Below are 24,763 nucleotides of genomic sequence, written 5' to 3'. Positions count from 1 at the left end.
ACGTTGGCGCTCTTAGCGTGGTTGCCTGTGATTACAGTGGTAGCAGTAGCGGAGGGGTTGATGGGTGTGGTGGTGCCCCCTGCCTGTCTGGAGTAGTAGTAGCTGCTCTCTTGCCACTGGGGGTTCCCCAAGTGGTTGTCACCGTGGCAACACAGAATCATAGTGCTCCCCAGGAGACAGAGGGCGGAGCCGACCCATCCAGCGTACAGTGAGATGCTGAATTACAACAGACCCTCCTCTGCATGAGCACCAATAGCAAACCAGATAGTTGACACCAATCCACAGAGCGCTGGAAAGAGATAGGAGAGAAAGAGAGTTGGTTATTGTCCACCAGCTGCTCAGTCCCTGTCACAAGGCTTCTGACATGGACTTCCTGTCCCACACAGGAAGCACTTTCCAGGTTAGAGAGAGGGTGATATGAGATGGTCCCGCAGCATCCCATAGCCTGACACATCATCATTAGTCAATATAGGATAACATTAAGTTGTGTGGAATGTTTGTGTCTGTGTGTGAACGTGCGTCTCACTTATCCATGACGAAGATGAGCGAGCCCCCCAACATGGCACAGTGTAGTTTGATAGCGGGGATCTCATGTCCTAGACCTAGCCTGATGCAGGGCATGACACACACACCCTCACTGCACGACATGTCTGGATGTCTGCTGGAGGGGGAAAGGTAGCGATAGAGACTTTTATATTCAGATGTTTTTTAAATAACACGAGATATGGTACGGTTTTCTAGAAGTCTATGGAATCTGCAGGTGGACTACAGATGTGGTTAGAGGCAACTTCCTTCAACCACACACACACACACACACACACACACACACACACACACACACACACACACACACACACACACACACACACACACACACACACACACACACACACACACACACACACACACACACACACACACACACACACACACAGAGTAATGTGAGGATCTGGTCAAGCTCGACACACTGGCAGAACCCGGAGCCTGTGGCCTTGCGCTCCCGGCTTATCCATGTGCACACGTGTAGTCGCAGGTGTGATGATGAAGCCTACCAAGCTGGCCACGCCCCCGCTCAGCTGCCTGCACACATGCTCTATAGAATGTACTGTCACAGGGACGCGCAATCAAAAATACATTACTTTTTTTTTCAGGGGGAAAAACTGAACCGTCACAAAATATGGGAAAAAAATATATATAGAAAAATATTCACTAATAAATTAACCAATTAAAATGTCAAATGTATCATTAATTAAATTCTTAATAAAAATCTGGAGAAATGATACATCTCAGGCTGTATAGTTCCACAGTGAAAGGGGTGTGTTAGGGCTGAACTTCAGAACTGCAACCATTTACAGCATTTCTATCCTTTTGGGTTGCTGCAGTTCAGTGTAGTGGCACTCTTAACTTTGTCCACTAAGAAAACTCAAAATCAGTCACCAAAGATATGGGATAAAGGGTAGGGATTCAGTTGGTGAGTGATTCATACTGCACCATTCCTGTCAGTAGAAACCTTGAAGTGTCGAACTCTGAAAATAAATAGTTAAAATCTAAAAAGGCTAAAAAGCAAGAATTTAGTTAAAATGTCAGTTGATATGTCAGTAGAAAGTAAGGTGGACTAAACATAGGGTACATTTATTGTCCCCCACAATGACATCGGGAAGGGGACTGTGGATCTGTGTCTAGTGTTTACCAAATTACATTTTATTGTCCCCCACAATGACATCGGGAAGGGGACTGTGGATCTGTCTAGTGTTTACCAAATTACATTTTATTGGCCAGATGGTGGCACTACAATAAGAGATTGAAAATGCACATTTTAAAAGGTCACGCCCCTCACCCAGTTAATACTAAGGTCGTGAAATTCGCTACATCGATACGCCATGATGGATTTACCGCCATTTAGAATTTTGCGAAAAACTCTTAAAACGCTACTCTTCTGGTACCGAATGACTGACCTGCACGAAACGTGACATGTGACATCTATGGACAAAGATCTTTCAAAGCAATATTTTACAGACTAGTACCTCAAATAAAATGGCCGCTATTGACCGATTGTCACGTGTGCTCCCTCTCCGGCCTTTATGTCACCAGGCTGCTTGTTTATGGCACACACCTGTCACCAGCGTTAAGCGCATTTGAGCATGATGACACTCACCTGGACTCCATCACTTCCTTGATTACCTGCCCTATATATGTCACTCCCTGTGGTTCCTTCCCCAGGTGTCATTGTTTCTGTTTCTGCCGTGGTTCGTATTATGGTCCATTTATTTAGACCACTTGCTTCCCGACTCTCAGCGCATGTCATTATGCCAATAAACATTTATTTGGTTGTGGCCTGGCACATACATGCATATAAATCAGTCAAGGACGTTCGCATTGTAGTTGGTAAACATGTTGCAAACACTGTCAAGACTCAACCTGCAAAAACAATTCATATTGACCACACGGTGGCACTATAACAGGCACAGGTTTATATCTCTTGTTCTGTTTGACTCAGAATTATGAAATTTGGCACAAATGCTCAGGGACATGAGTCTGGCTAACCCATGTGATATCTCAGACACTACTGGCCTGATGTTGATGGGTGAATGATACGTCTTGCAATAGAGATTCGCCATTTACAAAATTACACTGATTGGCCCAAGGAGGGAGCTGCAGCATTCGAGGTGGACGACATGTTTACTGTTGCCTTGTTTTGATTAAATATGCCTATTATGGTGAAATTATAATTGTTGACAACACTATATTAGGCAACATAAATTGGTTAAACCACATTTCATGACCATGGGATCAATTAATCAATATTCATACTTTAAGGTGCAATATGCAGAAATCGCTCCACCATTTCCTGGTTGCTAAAATTCTAATAAATCGCCTAATTTCAGTTTATGTGACACAGTTTATGTGACAAAACAACCAATTATAATGTAGAGAATCATTGTACCATATAGACCACTGTGAAATATATTTTCCATACAAATATTGTATTTTCAGCTGTTTAAAGTTGGGGTACAAAACAAAGCAAAAGGAGCAAAAACAAACTGTTAGAATAGCGGATAATTGAATATGTTCGGACATACAAAATTACCCTAATTTGCTAAACATCAGTCCTTATTTAACAATACTTACCTACCTATAAAAAGCCATTGAAGCAGACCTAAAGTCATTTTTGCAATATTGTTCTAATGAGTAAAAAATGCTATGCATATTGCCATTCTAATATGGATGACCTTTTGACTTCTCAACCGCCTGGTAGTAAGTACTGTGTTATTTAAAAAAAAAACATAAAGTTGAAAAAAAAAACATCTATTAGTTCTTATTTGAGTTGTTAGTAATAGGAATGAAAGGTTAAATCATTTTTTCCACATATTTTTCAAGAAGAGACAGCTAAACTGTTAAAACCCATTTCAGCAGTGTTGAAATTGCCACTGGTTCCTGATTGGTTTGGCATAAACACGGATTGATTCAGCAATAATAGGTCTGTGCTGCTTTAGAAGGTTTTTCATGTATGAACTTAGACATTGTGGTCCAGAGAAACATCAGTGATAGCAATATAAATATGATACATTGGTTTTTATGTAATTCATATTGAATTTTCCTTGATCATTGTTTCCATGAGTTGAGAGAATGTTGCAGCTGCCGTCTCTCTACTAGTAAACGTGACCCCTCACCTCCATCTGGTGGCAGGAGTTAGTAGTGAGATGGGTCGTTTTGCTAACTACCAAATATCATAATACCAATACCTAGGCAGTAAAACAATGTTCATAAATTAATTTGATTTATTACTGAGTTTTAAGAGGCAGAATAAAATAAAACATTATGACATCTGACAAAGTTGACATGGTTAGGAGTCAAATAAGATCTAACTTGTTCTCAGAAGAGATCATATATAAAAACATAATCATTAAGACATTCAATTCCACAAAGTTATTTAAAAATGTCTGTGTATCAACTGTGTGAAATCAAAAAGTATTTTACAATTTACATGTGATGCCACATTTTAAAATAATAACCAAATACACAAATACATGATAATGTATATTACAAATCCTTAATGAAATTGTTTGTTACACCCAATAGACGGCATTGTAAAATATGTACACAGACACACCAGAATAGAAAAGGTCCCTCTCCTCTCTCACTGATTTGCTCTTAGCTCTTCATCTCTTGAATGAATCTCTTTATCTCTCATCTTCGCTGTCCTTTGTTCCTTACCTCTCTCTCTCATCCCCTCTCTCTCATCCTCTCTCTCTCATCCTCTCTCTCTCATCCCATCTATCAATCACTCTTTTCCCTATCTTTTTCCACACCCAGCCCTCTTAACCTTTTTTCTGTCTCCATCTTCTCTTCCTCCCACCTCACCTCCTTCTCTCATCTCTCCTCCTCCCTCTCTATCTGTGTCTGAGTGTGTTGATGTGGGCACAGATCTTGAGAGCTGGTCCCAATTTGATGTTCATGCTGGTCATCAGGTGGTCCTCAGTGAGCAGCAGCAGGGCCTGGCCGTCTATCTCCTGAATACGGAACGCCTCCGCAACCTCGACACAACCTAAAGAAAACATACACACACAGGTTATAACCTTCCCAAAACATTAAAACAACATCCACACAGGTTATAACCTCCCAACAACCTTAAAACAACATTCACACAGGTTATAACCTCCACACAACCTAAAGATAACATACATCCAGGTTATAACCTCTCCATAACCGTAAAACAATATTGGCCCCGGTTATAACCTCCCCACAACATACACACTGGTTTTAACCTCCAGACAACCTAAAGATAACATACACCTAGGTTATAACCTCTCCGTAACCTTATAACAACATGCATCCAGGTTATAACCACCCCACAACCTTAAAGCACCATACACCCAGGTTATAACCTCCCCAAAACCTAAAGACAACACACACAGGTTATAACTTCCCCACAACCTTATAACAACATACATCCAAGTTATAACATCCCCACAACCTTAAAACACCATAGGTTATAACCTCCCCAAAACCTAAAGACAACACACACAGGTTATAACCTCCCCAAAACCTAAAGACAACACACACAGGTTATAACCTCCCCAAAACCTAAATACAACACACACAGGTTAGAACCTCCCCAAAACCTAAAGACAACACACACAGGTTATAACCTCCAAAAAACCTAAAGACAACACACACAGGTTATAACATCCCCACAACCTTAAAACATGTTACCTGGCAGTGTGTGTATGTGTTACCTGGCTGTGTGTGTGTGTTACCTGGCAGTGTGTGTATGTGTTACCTGGCAGTGTGTGTGTGTTACCTGGCAGTGTGTGTATGTGTTACCTGGCAGTGTGTGTATGTGTTACCTGGCAGTGTGTGTGTGTTACCTGGCAGTGTGTGTATGTGTTATCTGGCAGTGTGTGTATGTGTTATGTGGCAGTGTTTGTGTGTGTGTTACCTAGCAGTGTGTGTGTGTGTTACCTGGCAGTGTGTTACGTGGCAGTGTGTGTATGTGTTACCTAGCAGTGTGTGTGTGTGTGTTACCTGGCAGTGTGTGTTATGTGGCAGTGTGTATGTGTTACCTGGCAGTGTGTGTGTGTGTGTTATGTGGCAGTGTGTCTGTGTATGTGTTACCTAGCAGTGTGTGTATGTGTTACCTAGCAGTGTGTGTTACCTGGCAGTGTGTATGTGTTACCTGGCAGTGTGTGTATGTGTTACCTAGCAGTGTGTGTGTGTGTTATGTGGCAGTGTGTGTGTGTGTATGTGTTACCTAGCAGTGTGTGTGTGTGTGTGTTGCCTAGCAGTGTGTATGTGTTACCTAGCAGTGTGTGTGTGTGTGTTACCTGGCAGTGCGTGTATGTGTTGTGGCAGTGTGTGTGTGTATGTGTTACCTAGCAGTGTGTGTATGTGTTACCTAGCAGTGTGTGTGTGTGTGTTACTTAGCAGTGTGTGTATGTGTTACCTAGCAGTGTGTGTGTGTGTGTTACCTAGCAGTGTGTGTGTTTGTTACCTGGCAGTGTGTGTATGTGTTATGTGGCAGTGTGTGTGTGTGTGTTACCTGGCAGTGTGTGTGTGTGTTACCTGGCAGTGTGTGTGTGTGTGTTACCTGGCAGTGTGTGTATGTGTTACCTGGCAGTGTGTGTATGTGTTACCTGGCAATGTGTGTGTGTTACCTGGCAGTGTGTGTATGTGTTACCTAGCAGTGTGTGTGTGTGTGTTACCTGGCAGTGTGTGTATGTGTTATGTGGCAGTGTGTGTGTGTGTTACCTAGCAGTGTGTGTGTGTGTGTTACCTGGCAGTGTGTGTTACGTGGCAATGTGTATGTGTTACCTGGCAGTGTGTGTATGTGTTACCTAGCAGTGTGTGTGTGTGTTATGTGGCAGTGTGTGTGTGTATGTGTTACCTAGCCGTGTGTGTATGTGTTACCTAGCAGTGTGTGTGTGTGTGTTAACTGGCAGTGTGTGTATGTGTTACCTAGCAGTGTGTGTGTGTGTTACCTGGCAGTGTGTGTATGTGTTATGTGGCAGTGTGTGTGTGTATGTGTTACCTGGCGGTGTGTGTGTGTGTTACATGGCAGTGTGTGTATGTGTTATCTGGCAGTGTGTGTGTTACCTGGCAGTGTGTGTGTGTTACCTGGCAGTGTGTGTGTGTGTGTCACCTGGCAGTGTGTGTTACCTGGCAGTGTGTGTACGTGTGTGTTACCTGGCAGTGTGTGTATGTGTTACCTGGCAGTATGTGTATGTGTTACCTGGCAGTGTGTGTATGTGTTACCTGGCAGTGTGTGTGTGTTACCTGACAGTGTGTGTGTGTGTGTGTTACCTGGCAGTGTGTGTGTGTGTGTTACCTGGCAGTGTGTGTTACCTGGCAGTGTGTGTATGTGTGTGTTACCTGGCAGTGTGTGTATGTGTTACCTGGCAGTATGTGTGTGTGTTACCTGGCAGTGTGTGTGTGTTACCTGGCAGTGTGTGTGTTACCTGGCAGTGCATGTGTTACCTGGCAGTGTGTGTGTGTGTTACCTGGCAGTGTGTGTGTGTGTGTTACCTGGCAGTGTGTGTGTGTGTTACCTGGCAGTGTGTGTATGTGTTACCTGGCAGTGTGTGTGTGTGTGTTACCTGGCAGTGTGTGTGTGTGTGTTACCTGGCAGTGTGTGTGTGTGTGTGTGTGTGTGTTACCTGGCAGTGTGTGTGTGTGTGTGTTACCTGGCAGTGTGTGTTACCTAGCAGTGTGTGTGTGTGTGTTACCTGGCAGTGTGTGTTACGTGGCAGTGTGTGTATGTGTTACCTAGCAGTGTGTGTGTGTGTTATGTGGCAGTGTGTGTGTGTGTATGTGTTACCTAGCAGTGTGTGTGTGTGTGTGTGTGTTGCCTAGCAGTGTGTATGTGTTACCTAGCAGTGTGTGTGTGTGTGTTACCTGGCAGTGCGTGTATGTGTTGTGGCAGTGTGTGTGTGTATGTGTTACCTAGCAGTGTGTGTATGTGTTACCTAGCAGTGTGTGTGTGTGTGTTACTTAGCAGTGTGTGTATGTGTTACCTAGCAGTGTGTGTGTGTGTGTTACCTAGCAGTGTGTGTGTTTGTTACCTGGCAGTGTGTGTGTGTGTTATGTGGCAGTGTGTGTGTGTGTTACCTGGCAGTGTGTGTGTGTGTGTGTGTGTGTGTGTTACCTGGCAGTGTGTGTATGTGTTACCTGGCAGTGTGTGTATGTGTTACCTGGCAATGTGTGTGTGTTACCTGGCAGTGTGTGTATGTGTTACCTAGCAGTGTGTGTGTGTGTGTTAGCTGGCAGTGTGTGTATGTGTTATGTGGCAGTGTGTGTGTGTGTTACCTAGCAGTGTGTGTGTGTGTGTTACCTGGCAGTGTGTGTTACGTGGCAATGTGTATGTGTTACCTGGCAGTGTGTGTATGTGTTACCTAGCAGTGTGTGTGTGTGTTATGTGGCAGTGTGTGTGTGGATGTGTTACCTAGCCGTGTGTGTATGTGTTACCTAGCAGTGTGTGTGTGTGTGTTACCTGGCAGTGTGTGTATGTGTTACCTAGCAGTGTGTGTGTGTGTTACCTAGCAGTGTGTGTGTATGTGTTACCTAGCAGTGTGTGTGTGTGTGTGTGTTACCTGGCAGTGTGTGTATGTGTTATGTGGCAGTGTGTGTGTGTATGTGTTACCTGGCGGTGTGTGTGTGTGTTACATGGCAGTGTGTGTATGTGTTATCTGGCAGTGTGTGTGTTACCTGGCAGTGTGTGTGTGTTACCTGGCAGTGTGTGTGTGTGTTACCTGGCAGTGTGTGTATGTGTTACCTGGCAGTATGTGTATGTGTTACCTGGCAGTGTGTGTATGTGTTACCTGGCAGTGTGTGTGTGTTACCTGACAGTGTGTGTGTGTGTGTTACCTGGCAGTGTGTGTGTGTTACCTGGCAGTGTGTGTTACCTGGCAGTGTGTGTATGTGTGTGTTACCTGGCAGTGTGTGTATGTGTTACCTGGCAGTATGTGTGTGTGTTGTGTGTGTGTTACCTGGCAGTGTGTGTGTTACCTGGCAGTGCATGTGTTACCTGGCAGTGTGTGTGTGTGTTACCTGGCAGTGTGTGTGTTGTGTTACCTGGCAGTGTGTGTGTGTGTTACCTGGCAGTGTGTGTGTGTGTTACCTGGCAGTGTGTGTGTGTGTTACCTGGGCAGTGTGTGTGTGTGTGTTACCTGGCAGTGTGAGTTACCTAGCAGTGTGTGTGTGTGTGTTACCTGGCAGTGTGTGTTACGTGGCAGTGTGTGTATGTGTTACAGTGTGTGTGTGTGTGTTACCTGGCAGTGTGTGTGTGTGTGTTACCTGGCAGTGTGTGTGTGTGTGTGTGTGTGTGTGTACCTGGCAGTGTGTGTGTGTGTGTTACCTGGCAGTGTGTGTTACCTGGCAGTGTGTGTATGTGTGTGTTACCTGGCAGTGTGTGTGTGTTACCTGGCAGTATGTGTGTGTGTTACCTGGCAGTGTGTGTGTGTTACCTGGCAGTGGCAGTGTGTGTGTGTACCTGGCAGTGTGTGTGTGTTACCTGGCAGTGTGTGTTACATGTGTGTACCTGGCAGTGTGTGTGTGTTACCTGGCAGTATGTGTGTGTGTTACCTGGCAGTGTGTGTGTGTTACCTGGCAGTGTGTGTGTGTGTTACCTGGCAGTGTGTGTGTGTGTTACCTGGCAGTGTGTGTATGTGTTACCTGGTAGTGTGTGTGTGTGTGTTACCTGGCAGTGTGTGTGTGTGTTACCTGGCAGTGTGTGTATGTTACCTGGCAGTGTGTGTATGTGTTACCTGGGAGTGTGTGTGTGTATGTTACCTGGCAGTGTGTGTATAAAGTCCCAGACTTGCTCGACGCTCCACTGTGCAGGTAGGGAGTCACTAGAGGTCACAGTGGAGTTACCAGGGGTCATCGCTGGCTCTGAGGCCCTCCTCGCCCTCCGTGCCGCTCGGCGCTCCAGCCTGGCTGTCGTGGGAACAGCATGCCCTTCCTCCTCTTCGTTGTCACGGCGATGGGCGCTCCATATTTCACGGGGCTAAAATAGAGTATGTTACAGGAGATGGAACATGTACGAACAGCTGGGCTTCAATTATAAAGGCTTCTATATGCCTATAACATGTTATAAGGCAGGATATACCATAAAGTGTATCCCTGTGGAGTGACCTATTTGTTAAAAGTTGTAACTGACCAGTCGCAGTAAGAGAGGCTTCCCAGGCACAGACTCCACCTTGTTTATCTCAGAGCGCCGCCCCTCTGGCTGGCTGCCAGCACTCAGGGCACGCAGACGCTTGGACAGCCCTACATTATACCTGGAGGGAGAAAGAGGGAGAAAGAGGATGATGATGTGTCCTTTCTCTGAGCTCTCTGGGGTTGAGATGACCTCCCATGTGACGTCCTGTCTGACCACAGCCTGTGTGAGGGTGTTTATGTGTTTTTGTGTGTTTATGTCTGTGCAGTACAGCTGTAGTAAATATGTGGTGAAACAACATCACATACAACTTGCTGTCTAGACGAGGGGTTCCCAAACCTTTTTGGACCGTGACCCCAGTTTGATTTAAAAAGAATGTGTGACCCCACCATGTAAATCATGTAATCAACGGCTAATGTTAACTTTTTTAATTGGGGCTATGACACGCTATTACAAATCAGTCTGACAGTACTTTTGAAAGTATTTCAATCTGAAGGAAGTATTGTGGTTTGAAGTGAAATCAGAATCAGAAAGGTATTGAGAAGTTCAGAAGATCATCAGGCAATAATTTGGTATGAACTTCTGTGTAGAAAAGAACATGATCATTGATGATGTTCTCCCCTCAGTCTGACGCAGTGCCTGGTGTTGTCCACTCTGTTCTAATGAGTCCTGTGCGGCTTGTGGTCATTGTAGACAGAAACAGGAGACTCATACGTGTTCCTGAGAGTCTCGTCTTCCAGTGTTGGGGTCATTGTAGAGGGAAACAGACATACGTGTTCCTGAGAGTCTCGTGTTCCAGTGTTGGGGTCATTGTAGAGGGAAACAGACATACGTGTTCCTGAGAGTCTCGTGTTCCAGTGTTGGGGTCATTGTAGAGGGAAACAGACATACGTGTTCCAGTGTTGGGGTCATTGTAGAGGGAAACAGACATACGTGTTCCTGAGAGTCTCGTGTTCCAGTGTTGGGGTCATTGTAGAGGGAAACAGACATACGTGTTCCAGTGTTGGGGTCATTGTAGAGGGAAACAGACATACGTGTTCCTGAGAGTCTCGTGTTCCAGTGTTGGGGTCATTGTAGAGGGAAACAGACATATGTGTTCCTGGGGTCATAATATGTTGTAGTTTAAACCACTTAAAAGATACAGTCACATTTGTATGAATGAAAACAGAAATCGCTCTGTTTATTGCAACTGTCTCTAGTGGCTACCGGAGGTTACTGACGTTACCCCGGTTGTATTTCAACCCATTTTCAAATCAGGCAACCCCATATTTGTATTTATTATGGATCCCCATTAGTGCCTACCAAGGCAGCAGCTACTCTTCCTGGGTGTGTATAGTTTGGTCGCCACCCCTAGTTTGAGAAACGCTGGTCTAGACCAAGAGAATAACTATTCTGTCACTGTCTTGTTACTGTGTTCAGCCAATGGTAGTGCGGCTTACCTGCGGGCACAGGAAGTGGAGCAGTATCGCTTGGAGCGATGGAAGGAGTGGGCGTGGCCTCTCTTCCCACAAGACTCGCATTGTAACACTCCCCTATGTCTCTCTCTGGGACCTAGTGTGGTTTGGATTCAGAGAGATAATTGAATTGAATATTGAATTGAATATTGATTCAGAACCAGGAGATGAAGGTGGTTTACCTGTGAGCGGGTCACTTGTAGCCACGCGCTCTTGTTCTGATTCGCTGGAATGTTCCGGTGGCTCTGGTGTGTCTGTCAAGGGTAATAACTCGGGCCCCTCTATGTTCCCATTCTGGGAGATAGCCTCCTGCCCTCCCAACAACAGAGACGAGCGGTTCACCTGCACAGGTACACACACACGCGCATGCACACAAAGGTTATACTGTATATACTGTTAATTTATCAGTTTGTGACACCAACTAGACACCAGCTATATCCCCTGTAGGAATTGTGTGTTTGTGTTTACCGGGAATGCCTGCAGCCCCTCCTGTATGATAAAACCCTCCACCAGGTGAGTTAAGACACGCCTCCCGCCCTCTGGCCAGACCCTCTGTGACCAAGGCTTGCACTCCAATAGGCTGAAGGTCTCAGGGCGGCTCTGTGATAGGCTGAGGCTCTCTGGGTGGGAAGGGCTAACAGGCAGGAGAGGAGGGGGGAGATCAGATGAAAGGGTGAGGAAGGGTGAGGCAGGGGGAGACTGAGAGGAAAGACTGGACAAGACTGGGGGGCGGAAAAAATAAGAGGAAGACGGAGAGGAGAGGAGGAGCAGAACAGAGGAGGAAGACGGGAGGAGGGAGGAGAGAGGAGGAGCAGAACAGAGGAGGAAGACAGGAGGAGGGGGGAGAGAGGGGGAGCAGGACAGAAGAGGAAGACAGGGTGGAGGGGGAGAGAGGAGAGACGAGGAGCAGGACAGAGGAAGACAGGGAGAGAGGAGGAGCAGGACAGAGGAAGACAGGGTGGAGGGGGGAGAGAGGAGGAGCAGGATAGAGGAAGACAGGGTGGAGGGGGGAGAGAGGAAAGAGGAGGAGCAGGATAGAGGAAGACAGGGAGGAGGGGGAGAGAGGAGGAGCAGGATAGAGGAAGACAGGGAGGAGGGGGGAGAGAGGAGGAGCAGGATAGAGGAAGACAGGGAGGAGGGGGGAGAGAGGAGGAGCAGGACAGAAGAAGACAGGGTGGAGGGGGAGAGAGGAGGAGCAGGCTAGAGGAAGACAGGGAGGAGGGGGAGAGAGGAGAAACAGGACAGAAGAAGACAGGGAGAGAGGAGGAGCAGGACAGAGGAAGACAGGGAGGACGGGGAGAGAGGAGGAGCATGATAGAGGAAGACAGGGAGGAGGGGGAGAGAGGAGGAGCAGGATAGAGGAAGACAGGGAGGAGGGGGGAGAGAGGAGGAGCAGGACAGAAGAAGACAGGGTGGAGGGGGAGAGAGGAGGAGCAGGCTAGAGGAAGACAGGGAGGAGGGGGAGAGAGGAGGAACAGGACAGAAGAAGACAGGGAGAGAGGAGGAGCAGGACAGAGGAGGACAGGGAGGAGGGGGAGAGAGGAGGAGCAGGATAGAGGAAGACAGGGAGGAGGGGGGAGAGAGGAGGAGCAGGACAGAGGAAGACAGGGTGGAGGAGGGAGAAAGGAGGAGCAGGACAGAAGAGTAAGACAGGGAGGAGGGGGGAGAAAGGAGGAGCAGGACAGAGGAGGAAGACAGGGTGGAAGGGGGAGAGAGGAGGAGCAGGACAGAGGAAGACAGGGTGGAGGGGGGAGAGAGGAGGAGCAGGACAGAGGAGGAAGACGGGGTCGAAGGGGGAGAGAGGAGGAGCAGGACAGAGGAAGACGGGGTGGAAGGGGGAGAGAGGAGGAGCAGGACAGAGGAAGAAGATGGGGTGGAGGGGGGAGAGAGGAGGAGCAGGACAGAGGAAGACAGGGTGGAAGGGGGAGAGAGGAGGAGCAGGACAGAGGAAGAAGACGGGGTGGAGGGGGAGAAAGGAGGAGCAGGACAGAGGAGGAAGACGGGGTGGAGGGGGGAGAGAGGAGGAGCAGGACAGAGGAAGAAGACGGGGTGGAGGGGGGAGAGAGGAGGAGCAGGACAGAGGAAGAAGACGGGGTGGAGGGGGGAGAGAGGAGGAGCAGGATAGAGGAAGACGGGTGGAGGGGGGAGAGAGGAGGAGCAGGACAGAGGAGGAAGACGGGGTGGAGGGGGGAGAGAGGAGGAGCAGGACAGAAGAGGAAGACGGGGTGGAGGGGGGAGAGAGGAGGAGCAGGACAGAGGAAGAAGACGGGGTGGAGGGGGGAGAGAGGAGGAGCAGGACAGAGGAAGAAGACGGGGTGGAGGGGGGAGAGAGGAGGAGCAGGACAGAGGAGGAAGGCGGGGTGGAGGGGGGAGAGAGGAGGAGCAGGACAGAGGAAGAAGATGGGGTAGAGGGGAGAAGGAGGGGGAAGAGTTCACAACACAAGTTAGTTTAAAGTTGAATTAATAGGCCAAGGCTAAAGGTAATGGTGGAGAGACGCTGGTACCTGCCTGATTGGTTGTCAGACTGATTGAACATGTTCTCACAGAGGTCCTCTTGGTCCACGTGGGGGAGGTCTGGGGATTGCTCTATGGGACGGTCTGATGGTCTCTGGATGTTTATGGGGGGTTCTGAGGGAGGGTTCTGAGTAGCTGGATCTGCATTGAGCTGTGGGTCTATTGTAGTCCCCTCCTCTCCTTTCATTGCATCTTTCTGTCCCCGCTCCTGCTCCTCTACTTCCATCCTCTGTCTCTGCTTTTCCTCCTCTACTTCCATCCTCTGTCCCCGCTCCTGCTCCTCTACTTCCATCCTCTGTCTCTGCTTTTCCTCCTCTACTTCCATCCTCTCTCTCTGCTCCTCTCCCTCTATCTTCATCCTTTCCTGCCCCTCCTCTACTTCCATCCTCTCTCTCTGCTCCTCTCCCTCTATCTTCATCCTTTCCTGCCCTTCCTCTACTTCTGTCATCTCTCTCAGTGTCTCAAATCCCTTATCTCTCTCCATCCATGTTTCCTCTCCTCCAGTCCCCTCTTTCTCCTGTCCTCCCACCCTCTCTCCTCTCTTATCCACATTCCCTTTCTCCTCTCCTGTTACCTGTCTGTCTCCTCCCACCCTCTCTCTATTCCTCTGCTCCTCTTCAATTCCCCCCATCATTTCTTCCTCTAATCCCACCCTCTCTCTCTCCTCCCTTACCCCCTGTCTCCCCACTTCTCCTTTTGGATCAGTGTGTCTGGCCTGATAATGGAGGTAGGGTAGGGGTGTGTTGGCTTTCTGGATGGAGGAGGTGGGAGAGGGAGAGGTGTGTTCAGAAGTCCTCTGTGGTTGGGCATCGAGCTGAGGTGGTGGGGATTCAAGAACCAGGTGCTTTGATTGGACAGAAGCTGGGGTGTGTGTGCTGGCAGCAGGCTGTAGTTGGCTGCTGAGGCGGTGGGTGGAGCCAGCGGAGAGAGCAATGATTTGCAGCTGCCTTGATGCCGGCGGCAACCGATCAAAACAGGAAGTAGAACCCAGGGGACTAGAGCCTGAGCTGAGCTGTGATTGGCCTGGGGTGGTCTGTGTGGGTGGGGTTTGAGATGACAAACTGCTGGCTGGTCCAGTCCACTCTCTGCTGGGCAGGGCCTGTCCGGCAGCGGCAGCAGCGATTGGTTGCAGGGCCGGGCTGTGTCTCGGGGATGCCACCCTGTGGCCATTTGGAGAATGAAGTCTGGGTCTCAGAGGGACAGAACGCACAGAAGAGTAGAGAGCTGGAGAGAAGAGAAAAAGAGAGAGTAAGAAAAAAGAGAATGATTGAATGGTTTTACTGGACATTCTATAAATCACGTCATTCCTCCTGAACATTCTACTCATTATCACATGTTTATGACTCACTTGGAGGTGGGACTGAGAGGTGCCGGGTGGGTGTGGTCTGTCTGTCTGTTACCATGGCACTGGGCTGGGGGCGTGGCCGGAGGGGGGGGAAAAGGGGTGTACGGGGACGAGAGATAGGAGAGTGGGAGGAGGAAGAGGGAGGTTTGAGACGTAAAGAAGGGGGGATTGTAAGAGTTCCAGGAGCAGAGGGGTGCAGGGTTAGACTCTGGAGCTATGGGAGAGGGAGGGAGGGAGGGAGAGAGAGAGAGAGAGAGAGAGGGGAGGAAAATAAATAGGGAGGGAGAGAGTGGGGGTTGAGAGGGAGTTTAGTTAAACTTGTGAGACAATCACAATCTTCAGTGGTCTCTCATACTCCTAACACACACATTCTGAACTGCTCACCTGAGCGGAGGCAGGGCAAGAGGAAGAGGAGGAAGAGGAAGAGGAAGGGACAGGCCGTACTGTAGAGGTGAAAATCAGCTAAGAATGAGAGAGCAAAAGATACTAAGAGAGAGAGGGAGAGAGAGAGGAATAGAGAGAGAAGGGAGCAAGAGAGAAAGAGAGAGAGCGAGAGGGGAGGGGGGGGGGGGGGGGGGGGGGTGGAGCGTAATCTTGAACTGAGGAATCTTGAAAAAGGCCAGTCTGAGGGTTCAGCTTCAGGAGTTTGAAGTTGGTAGAAGTAGAGCTGACAGGTGTTGGTGTGTGTGTTGTTACACACTATCAGTTGGTAGAAATAGAGCTGACAGGTGTTGGTGTGTGGGTGTTATTACACACTATCAGTTGGTAGAAATAGGCTGACAGGTGTTGGTGTGTGTGTTGTTATACACTATCAGTTGGTAGCAGTAGAGCTGACAGGTGTTGGTGTGTGTGTTGTTACCATCTGGGTCCTGAGCAGCATCTGGTCTCGGCTGGAACAAGAACTCCGACTTAGGAGCAAAGCCTGCTGGGATACCCTCTGTCTGACAGACGAGGTGCTCTGATAGGCTTGCACCAGAGTGGGTGTATCCAGGGGGTGAGGGAAATGTATCTGACAGAGAGAGAGAGGGGTATTTTGGAGGTATCTTGAATACTGTTCTCTATGTTAAAGGAAAGTAAAACCAATTGATCCAGGAATGGACGTGGTTGTCTGTGTAGTCAATTGTGTGTGAATTTGTGTATGTGTGTTTGTTTGTGTCTGTGTGTGTGTGTGTGTGTGTGTTTGTTTGTTTGTGCCTGTGTGTGTGTGTGTTTGTTTGTGCCTGTGTGTGTGCCTGTGTGTGTGTGTATATGTGTGTTTGTTTGTGCCTGTGTGTGTGTATGTGTGTTTGTTTGTGCCTGTGTGTGTGTCTATGTGTGTTTGTTTGTGCCTGTGTGTGTGTGTGTGTGTGTGTGTTATAGTGTGCCACTTTTGTTTAATTTTCTCTATTGTCAGTTACCTGTCTGCTGGCCGGGGTATGGAAAGGTGTGATTGGTGGAGAGGTGGGTGTGGGGACTGGCCTTGCGTTACCATTGGTCAAGGAGGAAGTCCCGGGAGCAGAAGACATGTTGCCATGGTTTACAGAGGAGGGGGGCAGAGAAGTGATGGCTGATACAGTGGGGGAGGAGCCAGAGGGAGTGAGTAGAGAGGAAGTGAAGTGGATGGTGGGGGGAGTGAGGGGGAAAGGAACAGGTTTGTGAGTGACTTTAGTGGGGGCATGCGTGGGTGTAGGTGGAGAGGGTGTAAGTTTGGGGGGAGTAGGGTTGGGGATGAGTATTGTAGGGGTGACGGGGTTGGGAGTAAGTGAGGGGGAACTAGGTGTACATGTTGGGGTGGGGTTGAGTACCATAGGGGTGAGGGTAGTGAGGGTTTTATGAGTGAGAGTAGGGGGAGGTGAGGGGGTGGGGTTCAGTTTAAGGGGATTGGGGGTAGGTGTAGAGGAGGAAGAGGGTGTGCATGTAGAGGTGAGGGTGAGTGTACTAGCAGAGGGAGTGAGGGTGAGTGTACTAGCAGAGGGAGTGAGGGTGAGTGTACTAGCAGAGGGAGTGGGGGTGAGTTTAGAAGGGCGGGGGGGATTCAGTTTAGGGGGAGTAGGGGTGAGTTTAGGGGGATTAGTAAGGTTGTGAGCAGCTGAAGACCTATTGGGGGACAGGGGGCTGGGGCTCCTGGTGGGTCCCTCTCTGGTCTCTGTTCTCTCTCCCTCTGTCTCTGCTCTGCTCTGAGTGCATGTCTCCAAGGACGGGTCTGGCTCCATCCCTCTAGGATTCAGCATGCTGCAGGAGGACACACACAGTATCAGACCTCTGTCTCTGTTTTACATTGTAGTTAATGATTTCAGCTGCGGCTACAGAAACAGCGCCACCTTTGGTCAAATCAGAAACGTTTCCCAAATCTTCCCACAAAAGCGTTTAGACCTATGCACTTCAAATTTGTAACAAAGTAATGACTTAATGACTTAATTTATAATGGAAATATACGGGGATAATCATTGCCTTTAATTATCATGTTTACGATGACGATGCTTAGGCTACTTTGTCAACAAATATCCTGCCAAGAAAATCCCAACCTATTAAAAAATGTGGGTGCCATGGAATGTTCTATCAAAACCACCAAGAAATAGTAGCCTACATATTTAGGCCTGCCCAAACCAGTTGTGACGCATGCAGCCGAGCCTATTCTCTCTATCCATCAACAAAGAGGAAATGTATGTTTGTTTATCTATAGGCTACTCCTTCTGTCAATGTCAGTGAAAGAAGGCTGAACTGCGTTTCTGTAAATTACAAATGACAGTCAGTAGGCTAAAAGGGGCGTGCGTGTGACATATTGCGCGCTCCACTTCCTGGTATTAGAGAACACAGAATGTGTATTCAACAGCAGCACGTCATATCATCAGCCCCGATAAAATGATCTTTATGACTTTGCGTCGCTTGTGACGAACCTGACACAAATATAACGTGGCAGGTAAACACTATCCTAATCAGACGCGGATGTTTCAACAACAAGTGTGAAATATATGCTACGAATATTTCAGAGTAGCTAAATGTGAGTTTATGATTAATAGAGTCACCCCAATGATTCATAAACGATCCCATCTGTGCTCCCCTTACCACCCCCACACCTCCATACCTGCCGGGGGTCTGTGTGGAGGCAGACCGCTCAGGGAAGCCAGAGAGTCGGGTGCGATGTGCCAGTCAGTCCGCCAGATGGGAGGAATGGAAATCGTACAGTAGCGTAGAGCTGTGACGCTCAAAGAGAGCAGAGAGCAGAGAGAGAGGCAAGACAGCACCACGCACAGTGCAGGAGGACCGCACTCAAATTGTGTGTGTATGTCGTGTTTTTTTAATGTCAATGTTAAATTAAATAAAAAACTTAATTTCTAAGCCCATGTTTTATCGTAATACAAATATTTTACGGAGGGGGCACACTAACTGGGTCAGGTGCTTATGTCTATCTCCGTGCCCAACGAGGACTCGAACCAAGACGGACCCCCTGAACACATCGACAATAGACACTCATTAAGCATCGCAGACCAAGGCAAACAACTACTTCAAGGTCTCTCAGCGAGTGATGTCACCGATTGATAGCCATTTCACACCAGTTACACTCACCCTCCTTTGTCCTCCTTCTCCGCAGTAAACCCAGCAGCTGGGCAGAGCCCAACTAAGTTATATGGGTCAACAGCATCAATGTAACAGTATTACTTCCGTCACCTCTCCTTGACCGAACTTAAGCTCGAACCAGGGACCCTATGCACACATCAACAACTCCCCTTCCATAAAGCATTGTTACCTATCGCTCCACAACAGCCACAGCCAAAAAGATGCCTAGGACAGTAGATACTCTAGTCTAGTGCATGCAGTATTGTCAGTGGAGGAGGATTGAAAGTGTAGAGTGACATGCACCGCATTTGATGGGCAGGAAGTATGTTTGAAAAATGAATTTAATCAAGCTATGTAGCCTATTGATTCCTTCATGATGAATAAATAGTATGAAAACTGCCAAGGTTGCTAGACTTTAGAAAAGCAAACAATTACTAAATATACAGAAAATATACAGTGCATTCTGAAAGTAATCAGACCCCTTGACTTTTTCCACATTTTGTTATGTTACAGCCTTATTCTAAAATGTATTAAATAGTTTGTTTTTATTCTCATCAATCTACACACAATACCCCATAGTCGACAAAGCACATGGGGGGGGGGGGGGGGGAATTTATTTAAAAAAACTGAAATATACATTTGCATAAGTATTCAGACCCTTTACTCAGTACTTAATGAAGCACCTTTGTCAGTGATTACAGTCTCAAGTCTTCTTGGGTATGATGCTACAAGCTTGGCACACCTGTATTTGAGGAGTTTCTCCCATTCTTCTCTGCAGATCCTCTAAAGCTCTGTCAGGTTGGATGGGGAGTGTTGCTGCACAGCTATTTTCAGGTCTCTCCAGAGATGTTTGATCGGGTTCACTAGGGATGGAGGTGTGACCACTAGGGATGACCACTAGGGATGGAGGTGTGACCACTAGGGATGGAGGTGTGACCAGGCACTAGGGATGGAGGTGTGACCAGGCACTAGGGATGGAGGTGTGGCCAGGCACTAGGGATGGAAGTGTGACCAGGCACTAGGGATGGAGGTGTGACCAGGCACTAGGGATGGAGGTGTGACCAGGCACTAGGGATGGAGGTGTGACCACTAGGGATGGAGGTGTGACCACTAGGGATGGAGGTGTGACCACTAGGGATGGAGGTGTGACCACTAGGGATGGAGGTGTGACCAGGCACTAGGGATGGAGGTGTGACCAGGCACTAGGGATGGAGGTGTGGCCAGGCACTAGGGATGGAGGTGTGACCAGGCACTAGGGATGGAGGTGTGGCCAGGCACTAGGGATGGAAGTGTGAGCATGTGGGTCTGGGCAGATGAGATGTAGTCATTGTTTGTGTGCTTCAGTAAATTGTTGTTCTTAAGTATACGTTTGTATCTGGAGTGAACAAATGTGTAAGCTCTGAAAACGTCTATATTGGCCTGCTAATATAGGACTAGTAAAGGACCAGTGCACTACGTTTTGTGAGAACATAAACTAAACTGTATTATCAGATTACCTGTTTTGTAAAGATAATTATCAGACTCAAGTTACTTGTGGAAAATAAAAATACTTGCTTGATATATGTTTTCCAGGTTCTTGAAATACTTTGCAAACACAATTTATTTCTTTGTGAAAACTGACACTCTTATCCAGAGCAACTTAGTAGTGAGTGCAAACATTTTCATACTGGTCCCCCATGAGAATCGCACCAACAACCTCTAACAACTGAGCCACATCATCACATCATATAATCAACTACTGTATTGTTCATTGTTTTATCTCCAGGGTGATAGAAAGTCTACAGGTACTAACCTAGATGACCAGCCTATGTACAATACAGTAATTTACATTAAGTGGTTTGTAAGGATAGTAAATTAATACTGCACAAAAAGTGGTTGTTTTCCATGTTATTTGATCAAGAAAAATATTTAATTTGATGTGGATGTTTTGTGTCTTTGACCATAACTTTGTACCTTTTGATGTAAATGTTTGAGGACAGGGTTGTTATTTCTGGATTCCATTAGAATGACATCACAGAGAAAGAGACAGGGTTTTGTTCTTTATGGATTCCATTAGAATGACATCACAGAGAAAGAGACAGGGTTGTGTTCTTTATGGATCCCATTAGAATGACATCACAGAGAAAGAGACAGGGTTGTGTTCTTTCTGGATCCCATTAGAATGACATCACAGAGAAAGAGACAGGGTTTTGTTCTTTATGGATCCCATTAGAATGACATCACAGAGAAAGAGACAGGGTTGTGTTCTTTATGGATCCCATTAGAATGACATCACAGAGAAAATGACAGGGCAACAACTCTTACAATTTCTGACTATTGAATCCCGCAAGACACTGTTCTTAAATTAACTACCTTTTTTGCAGAGATGCTGAAAAAAATATTTTACCCCAACTACTGTATATCTAATACTAGTGTGAAATTATTTTTTCGTCAAAAATATTTGTTGTTGTTGAAAAAAAGGCTATTTTTCCAAAAAGGATATAGATTTTGTTGAAAAAAGTATTATCTATTTTTTAGTATGATTTTTCAGGGGGTGCCCTCCGCAACCCTACTTCCTGCTGCTATGATCATTACAAGGTCAAGCATCCTTTGGGGATTCTGTCCAGTCAGTAATCGGATTACAGGTAAAACCTTTGGAATTTAATTTGCCCCGGCAGCCTGCGCGTGGCACGGGATTCCACGTCAACAAGCGGTTGCCAGGTGAAGGCAGACAAGCCAGACAGTTCCACAGCATCCAGCACCTCACAGGCTAATAGCCTACTAATTCAGAGATTTGATCAAACCATTGTAGAACCGATTCAACTATTATTGACAAGGTGAGATGATAAGGAATTTATTTGGAGCCTTGACCTAGCCTATATATTTGTTATTGATAAAATGCCGACCACAAGGGTCATCAAGCAAAAGCCTGTTATTGAAACGAAAACAAGAGTCGTCGAAGTGAAAACGAAACCGGTTGAAACGAAACCAGAATCGACAACTCAACACAAAGTCACAGCTCCTCGCAAACCGCGGGCGTCGAGCTGTCCCAGATGTATCCATAGCGACCGATGCGAGACCACGAAGACCCAGCAGCAGGTCAAGCTGTGCGCTCCCAGGTGCGATAGGAGAGCGAGATCAACCTCCACCGCTCCCAAATCAACACTCTCCTCTTCGAAATCAGCTGTGCTCTGTCAAAAACCAACAGCCACGTCTCCGAAATCAACTGTAACTTCTTCAAAGTCTAAAGAAGCATCTCAGGCGAGGCAGGAAGAGGAACGGACTTCGAGACCCAGGGCGCACTATGCAATTCAGAGGTGAGAGGGACAGCTGAAGTACTTTTCCTCAACAAGAAGGCCCTATGGGTAGTCAACCCTGGTCCTGGAGAGTTGCTGGGTTTGAATACTTATAGGCTACTCCAGGCTCCAGCCCTGGTCCGACACACTGGATTCTCAGCTGGGACCTTTGATTAGCTGAAACAGTTATGTTACTCTATAGCAAGGTTGGAATGAAAGCCTGCACACCCAGTCGCTCTCCAGAAGGCTTGGTCACTCGTGCCCTATTAGAGGACTCCTATAACCTACCTCAGTATACTCTAGCCCTATCTGTATGGTTATTTGCAAGTGTGTGGTGTGTTGTATACAGCTAGCTGGTAGCTGGAAATAGCTCAGTCTTCAGCACCAAGCCACCTGCTGCTGGTTGTATAATCCTACCTACCACCAGCTGGCACGCAGGTGTTGTGTCAAGCTCTGTTCCCTCACCAGATCCTGTTGGCCCTTTATTACATGTTACAAACTGTCACTTAGACGTTTGGCATTTGAATTTCAGAGTAGCTTAGCTGAAAGCCTGTCCAATTTGATGTAAACTGCCAGACTGGCTTGTCACATTGGCATGACATTTTATTGAATGAATTTCTGTTTCTCGGTTTCAGTCACAAAGCTTTCACGGTCATCCCCCCTAACCCCAAGAAAAGAATAGAGATCCAGCAAAGTGAGTCCTTTGTCTTTGACTGTGTTTTGTGACACTGGGAGGAATGTGCTTGTCATCATCATTATCATCCTCTTCCTCCTGTTCCTCCACACCATCATCATCCTCATCTAGGATCAGCCTAGAGGGGGAAGCCCTAAAATTAATTGCCGTGTTAATTTGTTGATTGGGGGGAGGGAGGGGGGTGTGTGTTTTAATTGGTTGATTAAGGGAGTGTGTGTCTCTGATTGGTGTGCAGAGGCGGAGGCAGAACTGGCAGCTTTGGAGGATCTGAGGCTGAGCAGAGCCACACCCTATGTCTCCATTGACCCCAGCAGTGTTGGTGAGACATGGCTACAGATTGTAACACCAGATAATGTGATTTAACCCCACAATTTCACATTTATACTGGTAGTTACAGTTGTGGCTATACAAAACGTCGGCAGATATTTTTAAACTGACCTGGTATAGGCGAAACTATCTTCGTCCTCCATTCGTGGAAACAGGAGTCTCGTAAAATCTAAATGTTTTGCACCTTGAAGTAATTGAACAATGTGTGTGGCACCACTGGGGCAGCAGGTAGCCAGCGGTAAAGTGTGTTGAGACAGCAACACAAAGGTTGCTGTTTTGAAAATCTGTCCACGTGCCCTTGAGCAAGACGCTTAACCCTAATTGCTCCTGTAAATCAATCTGGACAACAGCATCTGCTAAATGACTGACATGTAAATATATTTTTCAAGTCTTCTCTCATTGATTGAGACGGGTGGGTCCATGATGACAGACACCTGTCTCCATCAATGAGAGAAGACTTGAAATAGACAAGATGGCGGGGTACACATTGTTGGATTGCTTCATGGAGCAAAACCTTTATTTATTTTAATAACTGAGCATTTTCTAAATTCAAACAGAATTTACACGGACATTTTATGAGACTCCTGTTTCCACAACTTGAGGTTGAAGATATTATCGCCAAAACCAGGTTAGTTGAAAAATCTCTGCCTATGTTTTGTATAGCCACACCTGTAACTACTAATATAATGGTTTCGTTTTTGGGAGTTACAATCTGTAGCTAGGTGACACACACACACACACACACACACACACACACACACACACACACACACACACACACACACACTCCAACACACACACACACACACACACACACACACACACACACACACACACACACACACACACACACACACACACACACACACACACACACTCCAACACAGTAGAAAAAGCACATAGATGCAGTGATAAACAAGGTGAGTCCTTGAAGAGTTAAATGTCTGGTTAATAATGAGTCTAATGGGATTAGAATGACATGCTCTAACATGTTTCACAGCAACCAGCATACTCTCCCTTGTGGAGCACGGTCTGGAGAACACCAGCATACTCTCCCTTGTGGAGCACGGTCTGGAGAACACCAGCATACTCTCCCTTGTGGAGCACTGTCTGGAGAACACCAGCATACTCTCCCTTGTGGAGCACGGTCTGGAGAACACCAGCATACTCTCCCTTGTGGAGCACTGTCTGGAGAACACCAGCATACTCTCCCTTGTAGAGCACTGTCTGGAGAACACCAGCATACTCTCCCTTGTGGAGCACTGTCTGGAGAACACCAGCATACTCTCCCTTGTGGAGCACTGTCTGGAGAACACCAGCATACTCTCCCTTGTGGAGCACTGTCTGGAGAACACCAGCATACTCTCCCTTGTGGAGCACTGTCTGGAGAACACCAGCATACTCTCCCTTGTAGAGCACTGTCTGGAGAACACCAGCATACTCTCCCTTGTGGAGCACGGTCTGGAGAACACCAGCATACTCTCCCTTGTGGAGCACTGTCTGGAGAACACCAGCATACTCTCCCTTGTGGAGCACTGTCTGGAGAACACCAGCATACTCTCCCTTGTGGAGCACTGTCTGGAGAACACCAGCATACTCTCCCTTGTGGAGCACTGTCTGGAGAACACCAGCATACTCTCCCTTGTGGAGCACTGTCTGGAGAACACCAGCATACTCTCCCTTGTAGAGCACTGTCTGGAGAACACCAGCATACTCTCCCTTGTGGAGCACTGTCTGGAGAACACCAGCATACTCTCCCTTGTGGAGCACTGTCTGGAGAACACCAGCATACTCTCCCTTGTGGAGCACTGTCTGGAGAACACCAGCATACTCTCCCTTGTGGAGCACTGTCTGGAGAACACCAGCATACTCTCCCTTGTGGAGCACTGTCTGGAGAACACCAGCATACTCTCCCTTGTGGAGCACTGTCTGAGAACACCAGATACTCTCCCTTGTGGAGCA

The 24,763-nt window shown here is 47.3% G+C and overlaps 2 protein-coding genes across 3 annotated transcripts in view; one reads left to right on the top strand and one right to left on the bottom strand.

Annotated features, from left to right (window-relative positions):
• Window positions 1-3,765: 3,765 nt before the first annotated feature.
• LOC139366935 (polyhomeotic-like protein 3) lies at window positions 3,766-18,134 on the bottom strand. Of its 2 annotated transcripts, none has more exons than XM_071104694.1 (11): window positions 18,033-18,134; window positions 16,366-17,179; window positions 15,828-15,977; window positions 14,972-15,182; window positions 13,618-14,847; window positions 11,578-11,831; window positions 11,292-11,451; window positions 11,095-11,206; window positions 9,656-9,776; window positions 9,286-9,502; window positions 3,766-4,546 (listed from the first exon to the last, which is right to left on the bottom strand). In XM_071104694.1, the coding sequence occupies exons 2-11, from the start codon at window positions 17,176-17,178 to the stop codon at window positions 4,392-4,394; spliced, it is 3,423 nt and encodes a 1,140-aa protein (XP_070960795.1). In that variant the 5' UTR covers window position 17,179; window positions 18,033-18,134; the 3' UTR covers window positions 3,766-4,391. The 2 variants fall into 2 exon arrangements, with proteins under 2 accessions (XP_070960795.1, XP_070960797.1); XM_071104696.1 differs by having other exon boundaries at window positions 11,578-11,743; window positions 13,614-14,847; window positions 18,033-18,109.
• Window positions 18,135-21,229: 3,095 nt separating this feature from the next.
• LOC139366689 (nucleolar and coiled-body phosphoprotein 1) overlaps window positions 21,230-24,763 on the top strand; it is a 4,612-nt gene continuing 1,078 nt past the window's right edge. Inside the window, exons 1-3 of the mRNA XM_071104372.1 lie at window positions 21,230-21,801; window positions 22,416-22,474; window positions 22,710-22,793. Coding sequence (XP_070960473.1) covers window positions 21,383-21,801; window positions 22,416-22,474; window positions 22,710-22,793 — 562 coding nt within the window. The 5' untranslated portion in view covers window positions 21,230-21,382. The remainder of the gene's footprint in view (window positions 21,802-22,415; window positions 22,475-22,709; window positions 22,794-24,763) is intronic.

The sequence above is a fragment of the Oncorhynchus clarkii genome, chromosome 15 (genome assembly GCF_045791955.1).
Source record: "Oncorhynchus clarkii lewisi isolate Uvic-CL-2024 chromosome 15, UVic_Ocla_1.0, whole genome shotgun sequence".
In the NCBI taxonomy this organism is placed as follows: domain Eukaryota; kingdom Metazoa; phylum Chordata; class Actinopteri; order Salmoniformes; family Salmonidae; genus Oncorhynchus; species Oncorhynchus clarkii.
This window is presented reverse-complemented; position numbering and strand designations above follow the sequence as displayed.